At 37.4% G+C, this 14732-nt stretch overlaps 2 protein-coding genes across 4 annotated transcripts in view; one reads left to right on the top strand and one right to left on the bottom strand.

Moving 5' to 3' along the window:
• Positions 1-14732, top strand: part of LOC311172325 (ankyrin repeat and SOCS box protein 3) — a gene marked incomplete at both ends in the record, with an annotated part of 114993 nt that overhangs the window by 54504 nt on the left and 45757 nt on the right. Inside the window, 2 exons of one of the 2 annotated variants that reach the window (XM_084235660.1) lie at positions 9950-10158; positions 12646-12804. In XM_084235660.1, coding sequence (XP_084091786.1) covers positions 9950-10158; positions 12646-12804 — 368 coding nt within the window. Of the gene's footprint in view, positions 1-9949; positions 10219-12606; positions 12805-14732 lie in introns of those variants that run through there. The other variant, XM_084235659.1, reaches the window with a different exon arrangement.
• Positions 589-7391, bottom strand: CHAC2 (ChaC glutathione specific gamma-glutamylcyclotransferase 2; the record flags this gene model as incomplete). 2 transcript variants are annotated; one of them, XM_084235656.1, is made up of 3 exons in its annotated part: positions 589-972; positions 2418-2453; positions 7257-7391. In XM_084235656.1, 3 exons carry the CDS (start codon positions 7389-7391, stop codon positions 589-591), a joined length of 555 nt encoding a protein of 184 aa, XP_084091782.1. The 2 variants fall into 2 exon arrangements, with proteins under 2 accessions (XP_084091782.1, XP_084091783.1); XM_084235657.1 differs by lacking the exon at positions 2418-2453.

Raw genomic sequence — 14732 nt, 5'->3', positions numbered from 1 at the left:
TATTGCACTTTATAATCACAAGGAAATTTAATATTAAAAATGCCAAGTTTTTTGGCTTAAATTTGAAGTCACAATCAAGACTGAAATCTGTCTGTATTACTATATATTTCAAATTACACATAATTTTAAGCTATAATTTAAGCCATGGTTACAGATTTATTGTATAGGAGTATACTAAAAGTATAACCTTATATTTATAGGACTTTTGGTTTAATTCTCTACAACTTCAAAATAGTATTGTGATATGAAACAACAGAATTTTACTCTGATTATATTGTACTCTGATAATAACAAGCTCTGAACTGAGTCCACTGAATTTTTCTGGAGAACTCACTTTTCATAAGCAAGTATTCAGTATTATATATTTGGAAATCATAATATTATTAGAACTTGAATTTTTCTTTAACCCTCAGGATTTTGAATATATTTCAGGACAGTTGCAGTTAAACTAAATTTTGAGGATATCTTGACTACATTAGAGATAAATAAGATCTTAACACATTTTCAAATCACACTGTTAATGTGCAATGAATCTATTCTCTGAAGACTAAGAACTGTCCTTACTTGAAAAAAGTCAGTATTGGGTCTTTATATGCAGTTGAGGTTTGGTTTTCTTTCTAAACGTTCCTTTACTAATTTTTCCAAAGAGAAGAGATGCTCATCTGCATCTTCTGGCACAAGGTTTCTAATAGAATTTGCAAGTTCAAAAAGATATTCTGTATTTCTTCCACTAGGACCAGCTGCATTAAAAATTTGTTCAGCAATGTCTTCCAAAGGTGCAGGACCAAGATAATTAGGATTATCACATGTTCCAATATATAGCAACACACTGAATGGTTTTGTTGTGGGATCTTTCGGATAAAAAATGACTGTTGTTGTCATGTAGCCGCCTTTCTCTCTGAAATCAAGGTATGCTTTTACTTCTTCTTCCTTTCCTACTGGCAATCTGTAAGCAACACCCCATACACAACCCTGTGAAAAATGAGAAGGATATATATTTAACTTTACAAGGCTAAATAAAGTTGAAGACCTATGCAGTGTGATCTAAGAAAATATCTTGTATATTCTTAGAAAAATCAAGGTAGTTTTCTTCACTTTAAAGTATACCGACTATGTACATACTTAACTGTAAAGACAACATTTAATATTCTTAATTTTGAATAAACATTTTTCCTGTGTTATATACATATCAGGATGTTTATCTTTTCTTAAATTTTAAAAATTAGGCCTTTTTCTTTTAACTAAGGACTGAAATGAAAAATAGGTCTTCACTTAATCAGTAAAAATGTGGTAAAGCTTTAAATCCTCATCCTTTTACATACAGGTTTTTTTCTTATTTGCAGAGAGGATTCTATATTTTAAAAGCTCTATAATCACCCACTTAAGGCTCATTTTATTTGTTCCTATCTTCACTGAACTTATAAAACTCCTTTGTAAATTACTCCATCCAGAATGCTAAAGGAGCTCATGAACAAAGAGTTGGTAAAAACAATGTACCTGAGCTGTAAAGCACTTAGTTTTAAAATTTTTTAACAAGTTATCAGTGATACAAGCAAGACTTACAGTTTGTAATACAGATTTTCTAGTTTCTTTAGTTATTATATTAAGCATTTTAGTTACTAACATTCTTGAATGAATTAAAATTCTATGGAAAGTGTCATTAGTTAACTGTTTAATTAGGAGTGACAGCATTTGAAGCCATTTTTATAGTTTTTCCCTGAATATAAATTATGAAAGTATTTCTTAATCTGTATCATTCATCTGCTATTGTTTTAGCTGCTTGGTTTTTGTATATCCTTTCAAAAGTAAAATCTTTAACTTCGCAATACAACATTTTGAATCTAAATTCCAACATTTTGAATCTAAATTCCAACGAAATGGGGTATTTTTGAAATGCTAATATTTCAATATCTTGAAATATTGAAAATATTTTAGAAGCGGGACTATTGGGTAAGTAAAAGTTTTCTGGTGTTGCATACATGTTCAAAAACCTGTTTTGCCATTTATATATTAGGCAGTAAAGAAAGTAAGATATCCTGACTAGATTTTTGCTGTTAGATTCAGAACAAATTTGAGGAGAGCTTTAAAGATTCCATTTTATTAGTGGTAGTCTGACTATCAGTCTCAAAAGGGGATTGAAAAATTCTCAGTCAATAAATTCATTAAGAAAAAAAGAACTATATGCCATTTAGTTTTATTTTGTTGTCTACCTTGCATTCTACATTCCAACTTCTCCACTGGCCTCATTTCTACAGACAAACATGAAAGAAACACAACAGAGATAGAGGAATTCTAGATCTAGTGTAAACAGAATTTTCTGTAATGACTAGTAATAAACTTCATTGATTATTAAATCTGAGAAACATCTCAAAATTTGATGTGATTGAAGACTACAAAAAAGAATAATTATACCATACCCCAGGATCTTCAACAAGAGTGACAACTCTTCCAGGCTGTTTTTAAGTAAAAAAAAAAAAAAAAAAAATTTTTTTCTGAGTTAAAAGTTCATTAAGCATTAGCAACTTATTGTTGACATACTTTAACTTCATTTGCTCATAGTAAGCACTTTTATAATAGATAAATTTTAAAATGAACTAAGTACAGTGACGTACTTATCTCCAAACAATCTTGTCTTTTCTAAGATTCCTTTGGATTTGTATTTATTACATATATTATGTTTACTTAAAATGGATATATTTAAAAACACACCAGTAACTAAAGTTCATCTAAAATGAAAGGCAAAGGAAGAAGCAATTATAAATAAAAACTTTTAGTCATCCCATCCCCCCCTCTGGGGAAAATGATTTTATAGTTCTATTACAGAACAAAACATGACATTCCAAAGTGCTTTCCTATACAGAAGTGGTTCTTGAACTTTAGTATAGATCAGAATTACTAAGAGTGCCTGATAAATACTCACTTCTAGGTCTCATTCCCAGTTTCTTATTCTGTAGGTCTGGAGCTGTCTCAAAATTTTCCTTTTTTAAAAAGTAAGATTCCTACCTGGCACCAAAGGCTATGTATCTACTGACATGTTGACATCATCAGTGAGAATGTTGAGTTGTAAACCACAATTTTACCTATTTGTATGCCCATTGTTTAGGACAGAGTAAGCCCTCAGTCATCCAGATGTTCGTGTCATTTTTATTATTTCATCCTAGTTTTTGTCCATTTGTATAAATAATTTATAATCATGTAACACATTAGATTTTGGCTTATGTTTCTTGTTTCATTATATTTTCCTGTTGGTTTTGCCATACACTTAATGGTTATATAATATTCCATCATAAACTATAATTTGATTTGTTTTCTATTAAGGGTAATACTATAATGAGGATAATACATATATTGGCATAGGTTATATAGGTATGGCCACATTACTTTCAACTTAAGTACAAATTAGGAGCTATTTTATTGCATCAGAGAAGCTAGAACCTTAATTCTTGCTTTCAAGAACTTATACTGTAATTTTGGAATATGAACATTTGAAATAAGTAGAGAATAAGTAAGGGCTAAGATGTATGGTATCTATTAAGTGCAATAAGGATTCTGGTTTGTAGGTGGGCAGAAAGAAAAACAAAGTTTGGCAAAACAACACCATGATTGGGGGCCTCCCTGGTGGCGCAAGGGGTAAAACACAGTACTATAAAGCTGTTGCGGCCTCTGCAGCATCCCCTGGCCAGGGAACAACCCACATGGCACAGCAGACCTCTCCTGTCTCGCCCGCTGCTCCCCTCAGCAGTGTATTTCAGTCACTCTGCCTGTTCTGTTCCCCACATTGTCTCTGATGAATTCTCTCACCGCTGTCCCCCTGACTCCCCGCACCTCCCTGTACCCCAGTTCTTGTATGCATAGATAAATAAATCTTTAAAAAAAAAAAAAAGTACATCATTACTTATGAATGAGGGCCTAGATAAGTACCACTCCATCAGGCCAAATGTCTTGACTATAGGGATGGACCCCTATGGAGGGAAGATGATTCAGAAAGATAACTGGATAAATAGGACCAGAGTCAAATTTGAAATGCCAGAATTCAGCTGAAATGGCGTTGAAATCCAGACAATGGAGTTGAAGTCAGAGGATATTAGAAAAAAGAAAGCTACTAGAATTTGGGAGAAATAGAAAAAAGGAGCAACTGTAGCACTTGAGTAGTAGGGAACTGGCATGATCAAGGAAGTACACTGGGAAGATTGAGAACGTGTATAGTTATCAAGTTTGAGTGGAAGGAGGTAGATGCTCAGTAAGAAATGTTTAAGGTCCAGGTGCTAAGTTCTACACTCCACCTGTCCTTGTCTCCCCTTCCATCCTGCTTAGTCACCAATTCTAGGTAAGCTCTGTCTTCTGATTACCAGATGAATCTGCTTCATCTTTATCCTTCATTTGCTTCCTTAGGCATTTCATTGCCCTTCCCCAGTTTAGTTTCCCTTAAGTCTGGTACTTTTGATGTAATGACCCTCTGGTGCAAAAACATTAGGCTACACACTCCAGTGCTTTGAATTTTTCAGGGTTGTTAATATTCTACAGAATTAGATAACAATTTATTAGAATGACTTAACTATAACCTCTTTTACCACTCTTCCCCTGAAGTTGTGATGAATTATTTATAACTTTTATAAACATTCATGTATTTGAATATACCAGTGCCCAGTGCAGAATGCCTTTCCTCCCTTTATAACCTTGGGATATTTTCCCACTACTTTCTCTATAAGGCCGTAGCTGACTCCTCTTAAATTCATATTGCTTATTTTAAATTTAAATTTGCAAATGTACTTAAGTAGATTTGTGTGTATGTGTGTGTGTGTGTTGGTTTTTTTTTTTTTTTTTTTTTTTGCATTGAAACTGAAGACAGGGTCTTTCAAGCTGAGTAGAACTAGAGGATGTTGTGAAATATGAGTCTCGATGGGCGTTTTCATTGGGTAATAAGTAATGTTTCTGCTTATCTAGGTAGGGATTTAGTAAATGTTCACGATTATCTCATGTTAAAATGTTTCCTCTTTTTGAAATTGAAGTATATTCTCATGTGAAAAAATTTTCATGTTTAAATAAATCCTTAATTTGGTGAGAAATGGCCAGTTTTATGTTATATAGACAAGATACTTAATTAAATTCAGGGACAAATTAAAGTTTAATGGAGCTAAAAAGTAAGCATAATTTAATAAAGCAAGTAGGTCCATATTTACCCCACAAATGTCACACTGCAGTGTGTGGATATGAGTATTTGTTTAATAATATCATATTTCACATGTAATGACTTAAAAACCATAGTCCTATATAGCATCTACATTCCTTTTTTAATTTACTGGGTATTTCTGTAGGCTTTTGTATTCTTTTCTTAAAGTTTACATAAAGCTAGTGGTCCATTAATAAATGTAAAGTAAATGTAAAATGTAAAGTAAAATAATAATGTCCTTACTATTTTTTTAACCAAACAATATGCTTAGAAATTGTCTAGTACTTAGACTTTAATTTGCTATGATGGATTCTTTAAATAAAAGTAGATGTAAATCTATTAGTGGTTGCATTATTTTCCCCCTAATGTATCTGCCCCGTATTTCAGTAAATTTAAGTAAAAGGAGATGCTGGCTTTTATAGTTTCCTTCTTTTAAAGTCAGGAACTGTTGTGTTGACTCAACAATTTCTTATCAGTCTTTTTTGACAGTGTAATATCTCAAAGTGCTATGTAACAAGCACATCACACATTTTGGTTGGGACTAGTGTAGCAAAGTATGCTATTTATAATTATATTCATAAGTATTTAATACTTGGTCATTAAAATTGGAGCCTGAGTTAGGGCTTTTCTCTTAAGAATGGTGATTTTAAGCATTCATATTTGTCAGCTCAAGGTATTTTATTCAGCTCAGTTCTTTAGAGTCTTCAATATTGTTTTATTTGAGCAGTTTATAACATTCTTGGACATAACTTGACCATGAAGTTTCTGCTGTCCCATAAATGTTTGCCTTAAGTCACTCCCGGTTTCAAGTTATCTGGCTGCCTTGAAATCAGATTCTTAATTTACCAACTCTAGTTGAACTCAGGTTCTTTTTGTGATTTTAAATCCTGTGTCTTTTTTATGAGCAGAGGCAAACTAAGTTTTAGCCATTCCCTCTTTTGTTATGACTGCAGGTATTTCTTTGGAATTAACCCCAACCTTCTACATCTGATTTCTAGCATTGTAGATATTTTGCTTTTGTTGCTATTATTATTTTTAAAACACAGTAATCAAAGTCATATAATTTTCAAAAGTATTTAACAGAACTATAAACAATAAAAATGTACTCTTTCAAAAAAGTTAGGAGTGCTCAAATTATCAGAATTGTTGCACAAAATGCAGTTTTCCTTAGTGTTTGGGGGGCAGCCGAATACAAGGGTGATTTGCATAAGCAGTGAAATGCTCCTAAAGCTGGACACATATTGAGATAAATGTCTTTGCATGGTTGACTGAAAGACAGAGGAAAGTCACATTGATAATTTGGGAAACCATGGAGAAACATTAACATAACGATGGATGGAATTTTCCTGCATTTGGGATGGTAGTGTAAGCGTAGATTCAGATTGGATTTCATTCTCTACCTGTGTACTTAGAATATTTTAAATAAATTTGCGTATCTGTAAAAAATATGCTGGCTGTATTAATGGGTACAGTGTCACCAATATAACAAACTGGGAATTCCATTTAACTTTAGTTCCTGACAACCAAATTGATCAGAGTAAAAGCTCCTTAACAACTGGAGATACTTTTGGAAACAAGTTTTTATATGACCTTAGGTGACATTAAAAAAAACAAAAACAAAAAAACTTTGGACAGATACAAAGAAACCCCAGAAATAAGCTACGTTTTTAAACCAATGAAAATTTTCCAGAATGCATAAATGCCAACAAATTACCCAAAAGCTGAATTTCTAAGTTGATTTTAGTATTTAAACGCCGTGGTAGTGCGATGACTGAACTTCTCGCCTGTTTTTTTTTGGGGGGGGGAGGGGTTGGGGGGGGTCAGAGGTTGTCTAGAGATGGGGCTCCCTCGCAGGACGCCGGCGCCTCTCGCCTCAGAAACGACCCACCCGGAACTCGGGCGGCTACGGGGGGAGTGAGCTGGGAGCGATGGAGGGGGCAGGTGGCCCAGGAGGAGGCGCAGATAGATTATTACCCGAACCCACGAGCTCGGGGGCGGTGGACTGCGGGCCTCGCGGGGCTGGGCTCCGAGTTGGGGAGCCGAGCTCCGGGGAACAGTAGGTGTGGGGAACTGGCTGGCGCCTCACCTTGCCGGGGACCCCGCGGTGGTCGGTGCTGCCCTGCCAGAAGCGCCTGCTGTAGCCTGTGATGTATCCGACCAGCTTGTCCTGATAAGGGAAATCCACCTTCCAGATCAGGGACCCGTAACCAAACACCCACATTTTCCCCGTTATCCGCCGCCGCGGCTGGCGCCTCAGCTGCGGTCTCTGGGGTGCTGGCGGGATTGCAGTGTCCCCGGCGCGAGTATCTGGCTGCGCAGGCGCAGGCGCGGGCGCTTTGGCCTCACAGCCGCCTTGGGGCGCAAAGCACACTGGGACTTGTAGTTCCATTTCTCGGTTCAGCCTTCTTTAGCCTTTAGATATCAGAAAGTGTTGTCATGTATAGTAACCCGTGGCTCCTTTTAGCGTTTCTGGAAATCACCCTTCCGTCAGATGCGCTTGTGCAGATGACTACTATACCCACAATCCTTCGTAGGTTTTGTGGTTTTGAGGTTGGCAACTGTTAGCATTTTACGGAGGAGCAGAAAAGGGCAGGATCAGTGGCTGGCGAGGTCTAGATACCGGAGGAGCTTTATGGGCACCGCAGATGGCACTTAGACATTTTGTTCTACTTTGAAAGTTGGATATATGCCCACATGATAGCAGCCAGAGGAGCACAAGCTGGGAATGTAATCGTATTGGACTATTTTTATATTATATATATATTACGTATTTGAGTTTTATGTGAAGGGACCTTATTCATCTTTAGTATTCTCAGCAGTTCACTTAGAAAAGAGTAGGGAAAATTTAGCTCTTGTACATTTGGACGCCATCTGGGAACCCTCCTGAAATTATACACAAAATTTGGGCCTGTGTGTATTTTTCTGGGAAGAAGTTTTTATAGTTTTCATGAATTTCTCTAACGAATTAAGGATCCTCAAAAATGTTAAGATCTGCTGGATAGAGCTGCTGCCCAAAATATTGCTTTGGAAGCTTTCTTGGATTATCATGGTTGTGTTTCTGAATGTGAAAACAGAAGCCTTTCAACATGATTGTTTTTTATCGAGGACTTCTATTTCATGGTCTTTAACTTAATTTAAAGAATTCTAAAATACCCAAGCACAGAGTATTATTTGTGGTTCAAAAAAATCCCGGCGAGGGCCTCCCTGGGGGCCTAGGGGTTAATTTCCAGTATGCTCACCACTAAGGCCTGATTTGGATTCCTGTGCCAGGGAGCTAACCCACATAAGGGGCAGGACAACTCTTCTGTTTCGCCTGCTGCTCCCCTCAGCAGTGTATTTCAGTATATACACCTGTTCTGCTCCCCACTCTGTCTCTGGTGAATCCTCTAGCCCCCCTCTCCCACCTTTGACCTACATCCCAGTTCTTATATGCAAAAATAAAAAAAAATAAGTAGATAAATAAATATATAAAAAAGATTTTCACTTGTATTAAAGTAGACTTGTTGACATTTCCTGAACCTACTACCTGAGATCTTTAGAAAATCTAAGAGCATGGGTGGGATCAGAATGTTATTGAGAACTACTCCTTGGAGTAAGTATTCTCCTGAGAAGCCTGAATCTTAGTGCAGCCTGCCTCATAGAGTGACTAACAAGAAATTGTATTTGTGAGGGTCATAATACCGAGAGCTATGCTGTATGCTAATTCCTGGGGAAACTCACATGAACTTTGAAGGGAGATAATGAGGAAAAGGACAATAATGCTAGGAAGAACGAAATTTCTGGACTGTGGAGGAAAGTTGGACTCCTCTCTTTATAATGTTCTTTGTCCATTTCAGTATATTCAGTAAGTGGGGTTCTTTCATCAAGGAAAGAAAATCTGAGGTTTAGCTTCCTAAAATAGAACCACCTGGGGCAAATAACTAGAATTATTGCTTGTCTTTGTGTTTTCATGTCTTTCATTCTTTTTGTAACCTTTTGGGTTTTGCTTATTACTTTTGGGGTGTAAATTAATACTTTTATTTTTTAAGATTTATTTATTTATTTATTTATTTATTTATTTATTTATTTATTTATTTATATAAGTACTGGGTACAGTCAGAAGTGCGGGAGGGTGAGAGAATTCACCAGAGCCAGAGCGGAGAGCAGAACAGGCAGACTGAGGAAGTACACTGCCGAGGTAGTACACAGCAGCGGGTGGCAGGACAGGTCTGCGTGCCATGTGGGACCCTCGCCCAGGTGCTGGGGATCGAACCTGTGCTGATCGAACCTGCACTGCAGAGGCTTCAGGCAGCTTTGCAACCCAGTGCTCAACTGCTGCGCCACCGGGGAGGCCCGGTACAAATTAATTCTTAAGACAGCATTGATGGTAGCTAAATGGCCATGTCTGCATAATAAAGTATGCATTTGTGATTAGCTGAAGGTATATAATTCTTTATTATCTATAGAGTTCCAGTGAGTGCATTTGGTAGCCTATAAATAGTAACATAAGTCTGCAGAAAGGAGCTGCTTGGACATTTCCATGGAAGGAAAGATAGAATATGTAGAACTCCCTTGCTATCTTTAATAAGAATGTTCCAAGGATTCTTAATTCACCAAAACTCAGAGACTTTCTGCTTTAGATTGCAGTAGAGGCTGTGGCTTGACAGTTGACTTCTCCCCCTCAGGCTCTTCCTTAAGCAGTCATGTGAAAGATGCTAGACAGGCCCTTTTGCCATGTGTTAATCTTTAAGAGTACATGTTTTATTGATTATTGTGTTTTCTTTTTATCTTGTTTTGTAGACTGGTCAAAAGAATGGATTTTACAGAGGCTTATTCTGACACATGCTCCACAGTTGGACTTGCTGCCAGGGAAGGCAATGTTAAAGTTTTGAGAAAACTCCTCAAAAAGGGACGCAGCATTGATGTTGCTGATAACAGAGGATGGATGCCAATTCATGAAGCAGCTTATCACAACTCTGTAGAATGTTTGCGGATGTTAATTCATGCAGGTAAAGTAAATTCAAAGTATGGGAGGGTAGGCACAGCGGGATTAATAACGCAAACAAATGGTAATACATGACTTATTAACAATAATATTATTTCCCTTTTTATAGCCATAAAATAACTGCCTACAGTTTGTTTATTAAGAATGGTAAGATTGTCTGCCTTGGATTATATCAGAATGGTGTTCCAACTGGATATCTGTAAAAATCCTTTATGTAGATGTGCTTGTGCCTGGCGCCTTTTTACTGTCAGAGCTAGGTGATGTGGCAGAAGTAGTCTGTGGTTTTAATGTAAACATTTGGTAGTTACTGGTCATGTTTATTCTTTCTTCCTTTTCCAAACAATATGAGCACATACTGTTGCTGAAATTGAGGGTGTGAATGTTTAACTTGTATTAACCTGTTTTTTTTTTTTAAATACTTTTCCTGTTTCCCTTAGTTTGGGAATCGTTCCAATTACTTTGACTTTGTATTTTCTGGGGACACAGTACAGAAGAGAACAGAAAAGTTAACTTCCTTTGTGGTCTTTATATTCAGGGTTGTTGAACAATAAATACCTAAACAAAAAAGATAATTTCAAAAGTTAAAAGGTCTTGTGGAGAAAATGGAGTAATGGGACAGGGAGTAATCATGTGCAGCTACACATTATTTCCAACTGTATATTAGGTTGACTTCATGCTTATAACTTGAGATCTGCAATGTGGGAATATTTACACCACAGAAATCAGCCACTGCTACAAACCCAGTTTTTTCCCCCTATTAGAGAGTCAGCTTAACATGAACCATCACACCATTGAGTGGAAGACTTGGTGAGATTAGGCTCAATGAGAGATTCAGACACTGGGGAAATGGGGAAGGAAGAGAAATAACAGTGTCAATAACTGGTCATTGCTTTTTAACAAGCATTGTATTAGATGCTTGGCTTATGTTACCTATTATATGCAAAACTGTTACTGACTCATTGTTAGCCCCATTTTATTGGCGAAAAGATCAAGAGAACTTTTGACTTTTCTAAGGTTATGTAACAATAACTAGTGTATTTGATTTGAACCCATTTCTCTTTGACACTGAAACTCCAATTTTTCCCATCGTAGCACGCTTCCAACATTTAATCAAAGTAAACATTTGAAACATTCAGTTAATTTAAACTGAGGTTGAATATTACATTCCATATTATAGCATTCAGTGAGCCATTTACATTCCACTGATCACGAATATTCAGAGTCCTCTTCTCTGTGTACTTGCCATAACTAGGTATATTTTCCTAAAAATTTAGATTTCTGGGTCCGTAGCTCATTAGAATGATTAACTCTCATTACCTCATGAGTGGGAAAGGAATCCCCCAACTCATAGCGCAGGATATTTGCCATTACTGCTTTTTAAATCACATGTTGTAATGTCTATTGTAGTTGAATATTTAAAGATAATACAAAAATACACTTTATGCCTCACATTTGAAAAACTTAGTATGGGGCCTCCCGGGTGGCCCAGCGGTTGAGCTCTGGGTTTTGAAGCTGTCCGCAGCCTCTGCAGCACCGGTTCAATCCCCGGCTGCTCCCCGGCCACCGGAGGAGGGTCCCACATGGCGTGCAGACCTCTCCTGCCGCCCGCTGCTCCCCTCAGCAGTGTACTTCGGTCCTTCTGCCTGCTCTGCTCCCCACTCTGGCTCTGGTGAATTCTGTCACCCTCCCGCGCTTCTGACTGTACCCAGTGCTTGTCTAAATAAATAAATAAATAAATTTTTTAAAAAAGTAAAAAACTCTTCAAAAATTTGTTAAAAAAATTTTTTTAAAAAATAAAAAATTTAGTATGTATTTTCAGAATCTGAAGTTGATTATGTAGCTTGAGTTTGCAGACTAGCTCTAGTGACACAGAAATGTATTTGAATATTCTTTACTAGTCAGAAAGCTCATCCTGATATACTGTTCTTTCTCTTTCCATGTCAGAATAGTTATTTTACAATTTTTCCCTTCAGCTGCTGAATAGATTTAGTGCATTTTATTATTTTAGAAATGCAGTCTTCATTAACTATAAGACTGTAGTCCTAAATTAGGAAAAGAATATTCTAAACTACATTCATATTATTAGTTGAGTACAAGAAGTAATGTTAGAGATGAGAGCATTTCCCTCATGGAAATGTAGAAATAAATCAAATTTATTTGTATTTCAGTAATAATAACAACAACTTTTGCTTAAGCAGTGTTTGCTTCATCTTCTTCAGATCTTGCTTTTTGTGTTACCTTTCATCTTCTGTTGCTCTCCTCTTAACCATCAAAAATTAGAGAATTTTGGGGCAGTGTTTGTGTGTTAAAAATACCAGGGACTGTTCACACTGTGACTTCTGTAGTGTTTCTTGATTTTCTGGAGTTCTAAACTAGGAGAGTTCCTACTTAAGATTACTTATATTTCATTACATTTTTCTTGGAATCTTTCTTTTTTAATTCCAAGAAGTAGATAAGATCTTCTACTTGTTTTTTTTCTATTTTTTCTTAGAGTCGTCGGAAAACTACATTAAGACAAAGACTTTTGAAGGCGTCTCTGCATTACATCTTGCTGCAAGTCAAGGACATTGGAAGATTGTACAGATTCTTTTAGAAGCTGGGGCAGATCCTAATGAAACCACTTTAGAGGAAACCACACCACTGTTTTTAGGTGAAGTATGCTATTTGTGGTACAGATGCAATTATTTTACTTTAATTAATTAATAATTTTCTAAAGTAACAATGTTTCATTTTCCCCTAGAGATATTATATTTATAATTTATTCTATGACAAATATTATACTGCCCCTTTGATTCTGACACCAAAGGTATATTTTTAAAAGTTCTGCCCTTGTTTTCTATCTTTTGGTGATAACATTTGGGAATATCTTTATTTTTTATTTTTATTTTTTTTTATAGAGGCATGTTTTATTATTTATTTGTTTGTTTGTTTGTTTTTTTGTTTATACATGCACTGGGCACAGTCAGAAGCGTGGGAGGGTGAGAGAATTCACCAGAGCCAGAGCGGGGAGCAGAGCAGGCAGAAGGACCGAAGTACACTGCTGAGGGGAGCAGCGGGCGGCAGGAGAGGTCTGCGCGCCATGTGGGACCCTCCTCCGGTGGCCGGGGAGCAGCCGGGGATTGAACCGGCGCGCAGAGGCCGCAGGCAGCTTCGCAACCCAGCGCTCAACCGCTGCGCCACCGGGGAGGCCCACATTTGGGAATATCTTTAAATGTTTATTTAAAGTTGTAAAATCCGTTCTGAATTTAGTCGCCATTGCTGCTGTCCTCAGTGTCCTTTTGAAGACCAGGTAGAGCTTAGTAGTAGTAGTAGTAGTACTTAAAAGTTTACCTATGACTGTTTTACATTTTCATTTGCTTTTTCTTAGCATTAAGAAATCGGTGTTAAAGACTGTACTTTCAGGGATCATTTCTATAGTTCGTTACTAGAGAAGTTTCTCTGATTGTGTAGAGCACCGGAAACCATGAGGAGGAGGCGCAGCGTCCTTTCCTGAGTGTGAAGCCGGCTCTGAGTGTTGCTTGCGCAACTGCTCCTTGCCATTGATGATCGTTCTTCTCTCCATCCTGGGGAGTTAGAGGGAGAGGACGCAGTCTGAGTGGCTTCTGTTGCTAGGAATAGATGTAACTGGTTTGTTCTTTCCTTTTTAGCTTATGGCTTCATTGTGATTTGTTGTGTTAGAGCAGTACCTTAAATTAAACTGCAGACACTTTCATGTACTGAGTATTATGGTTCATGGCCCTCATCAAGCAAGTGCCGGGTGGTCTGCATGAAGGGTGTGCTAAATGAGGAAGAGCGCAGTTAAGTCTACAGTTTTCTAATCATTGATTTTTTTTCTGTGGGTCTAAGTGAAAAGGTTTGAGGCATAATCAAAGACAACTGTCAGGGGCCTCCCTTGGTAGCACCAGGGGCTAAGTCTCAGAGCTATCAAAACTATCACCAGGTACAGAAGACCTCTTCTATCTCACCAGCTGCTCTCCTCAGCAGTGTGTTTCAGTGGATCTGCTTGTTCTTCTCTGCTTTGTCTATGGTGAATCCTCTCACCCACTCCACCCCACCCTGCTCGTCTGGCCTACACTCCAGTTCTTGCATGCATAAATAAATAAAAATAAATCTGTAAAAGAAACCCCCCCCCAAAAAAAAAAGAAATCAGTGTTAAATGGAAGAAATCGCAAGCTAATCCATTAATGCCAGTTAATTTGTTGCCACTATTGGTCACTATTGAGACTTCTTCAGTTATGAACTTTGTTTGTTTTTAAAGATTTTTATTTATTTATACAAGAGCTGGGGTACAGGCCAGAGGCATGGGAGGGTGAGAGACTTGACCAGAGACAGAGCAGGGAGCAGAACAGGTAGACTGACCGAAAACACTGCTGAGGGGAGCAGCGGGCACCACAGGAGAGGTCTGCAGTGCCATGTGGTGATCTCCCTGGCCCGCCAGAATAGAATCTGCACAGCAGAGGCTGCAGACAGCTTCGCAGCGCTGCGCTCAACCCACTGCACCTCTGGGGAGGCCCCAATGAACTATTTTTTAATTCCTTAAAGACAATGGCCAGATTCTAAATGGCACATTTCAGTAAC

This window comes from Talpa europaea (genome assembly GCF_964194135.1).
Source record: "Talpa europaea genome assembly, chromosome: 6".
NCBI classification, from domain to species: domain Eukaryota; kingdom Metazoa; phylum Chordata; class Mammalia; order Eulipotyphla; family Talpidae; genus Talpa; species Talpa europaea.
Note: the sequence above shows the minus strand (reverse complement) of the source record. Positions and strands in the feature narration are given on the sequence as shown.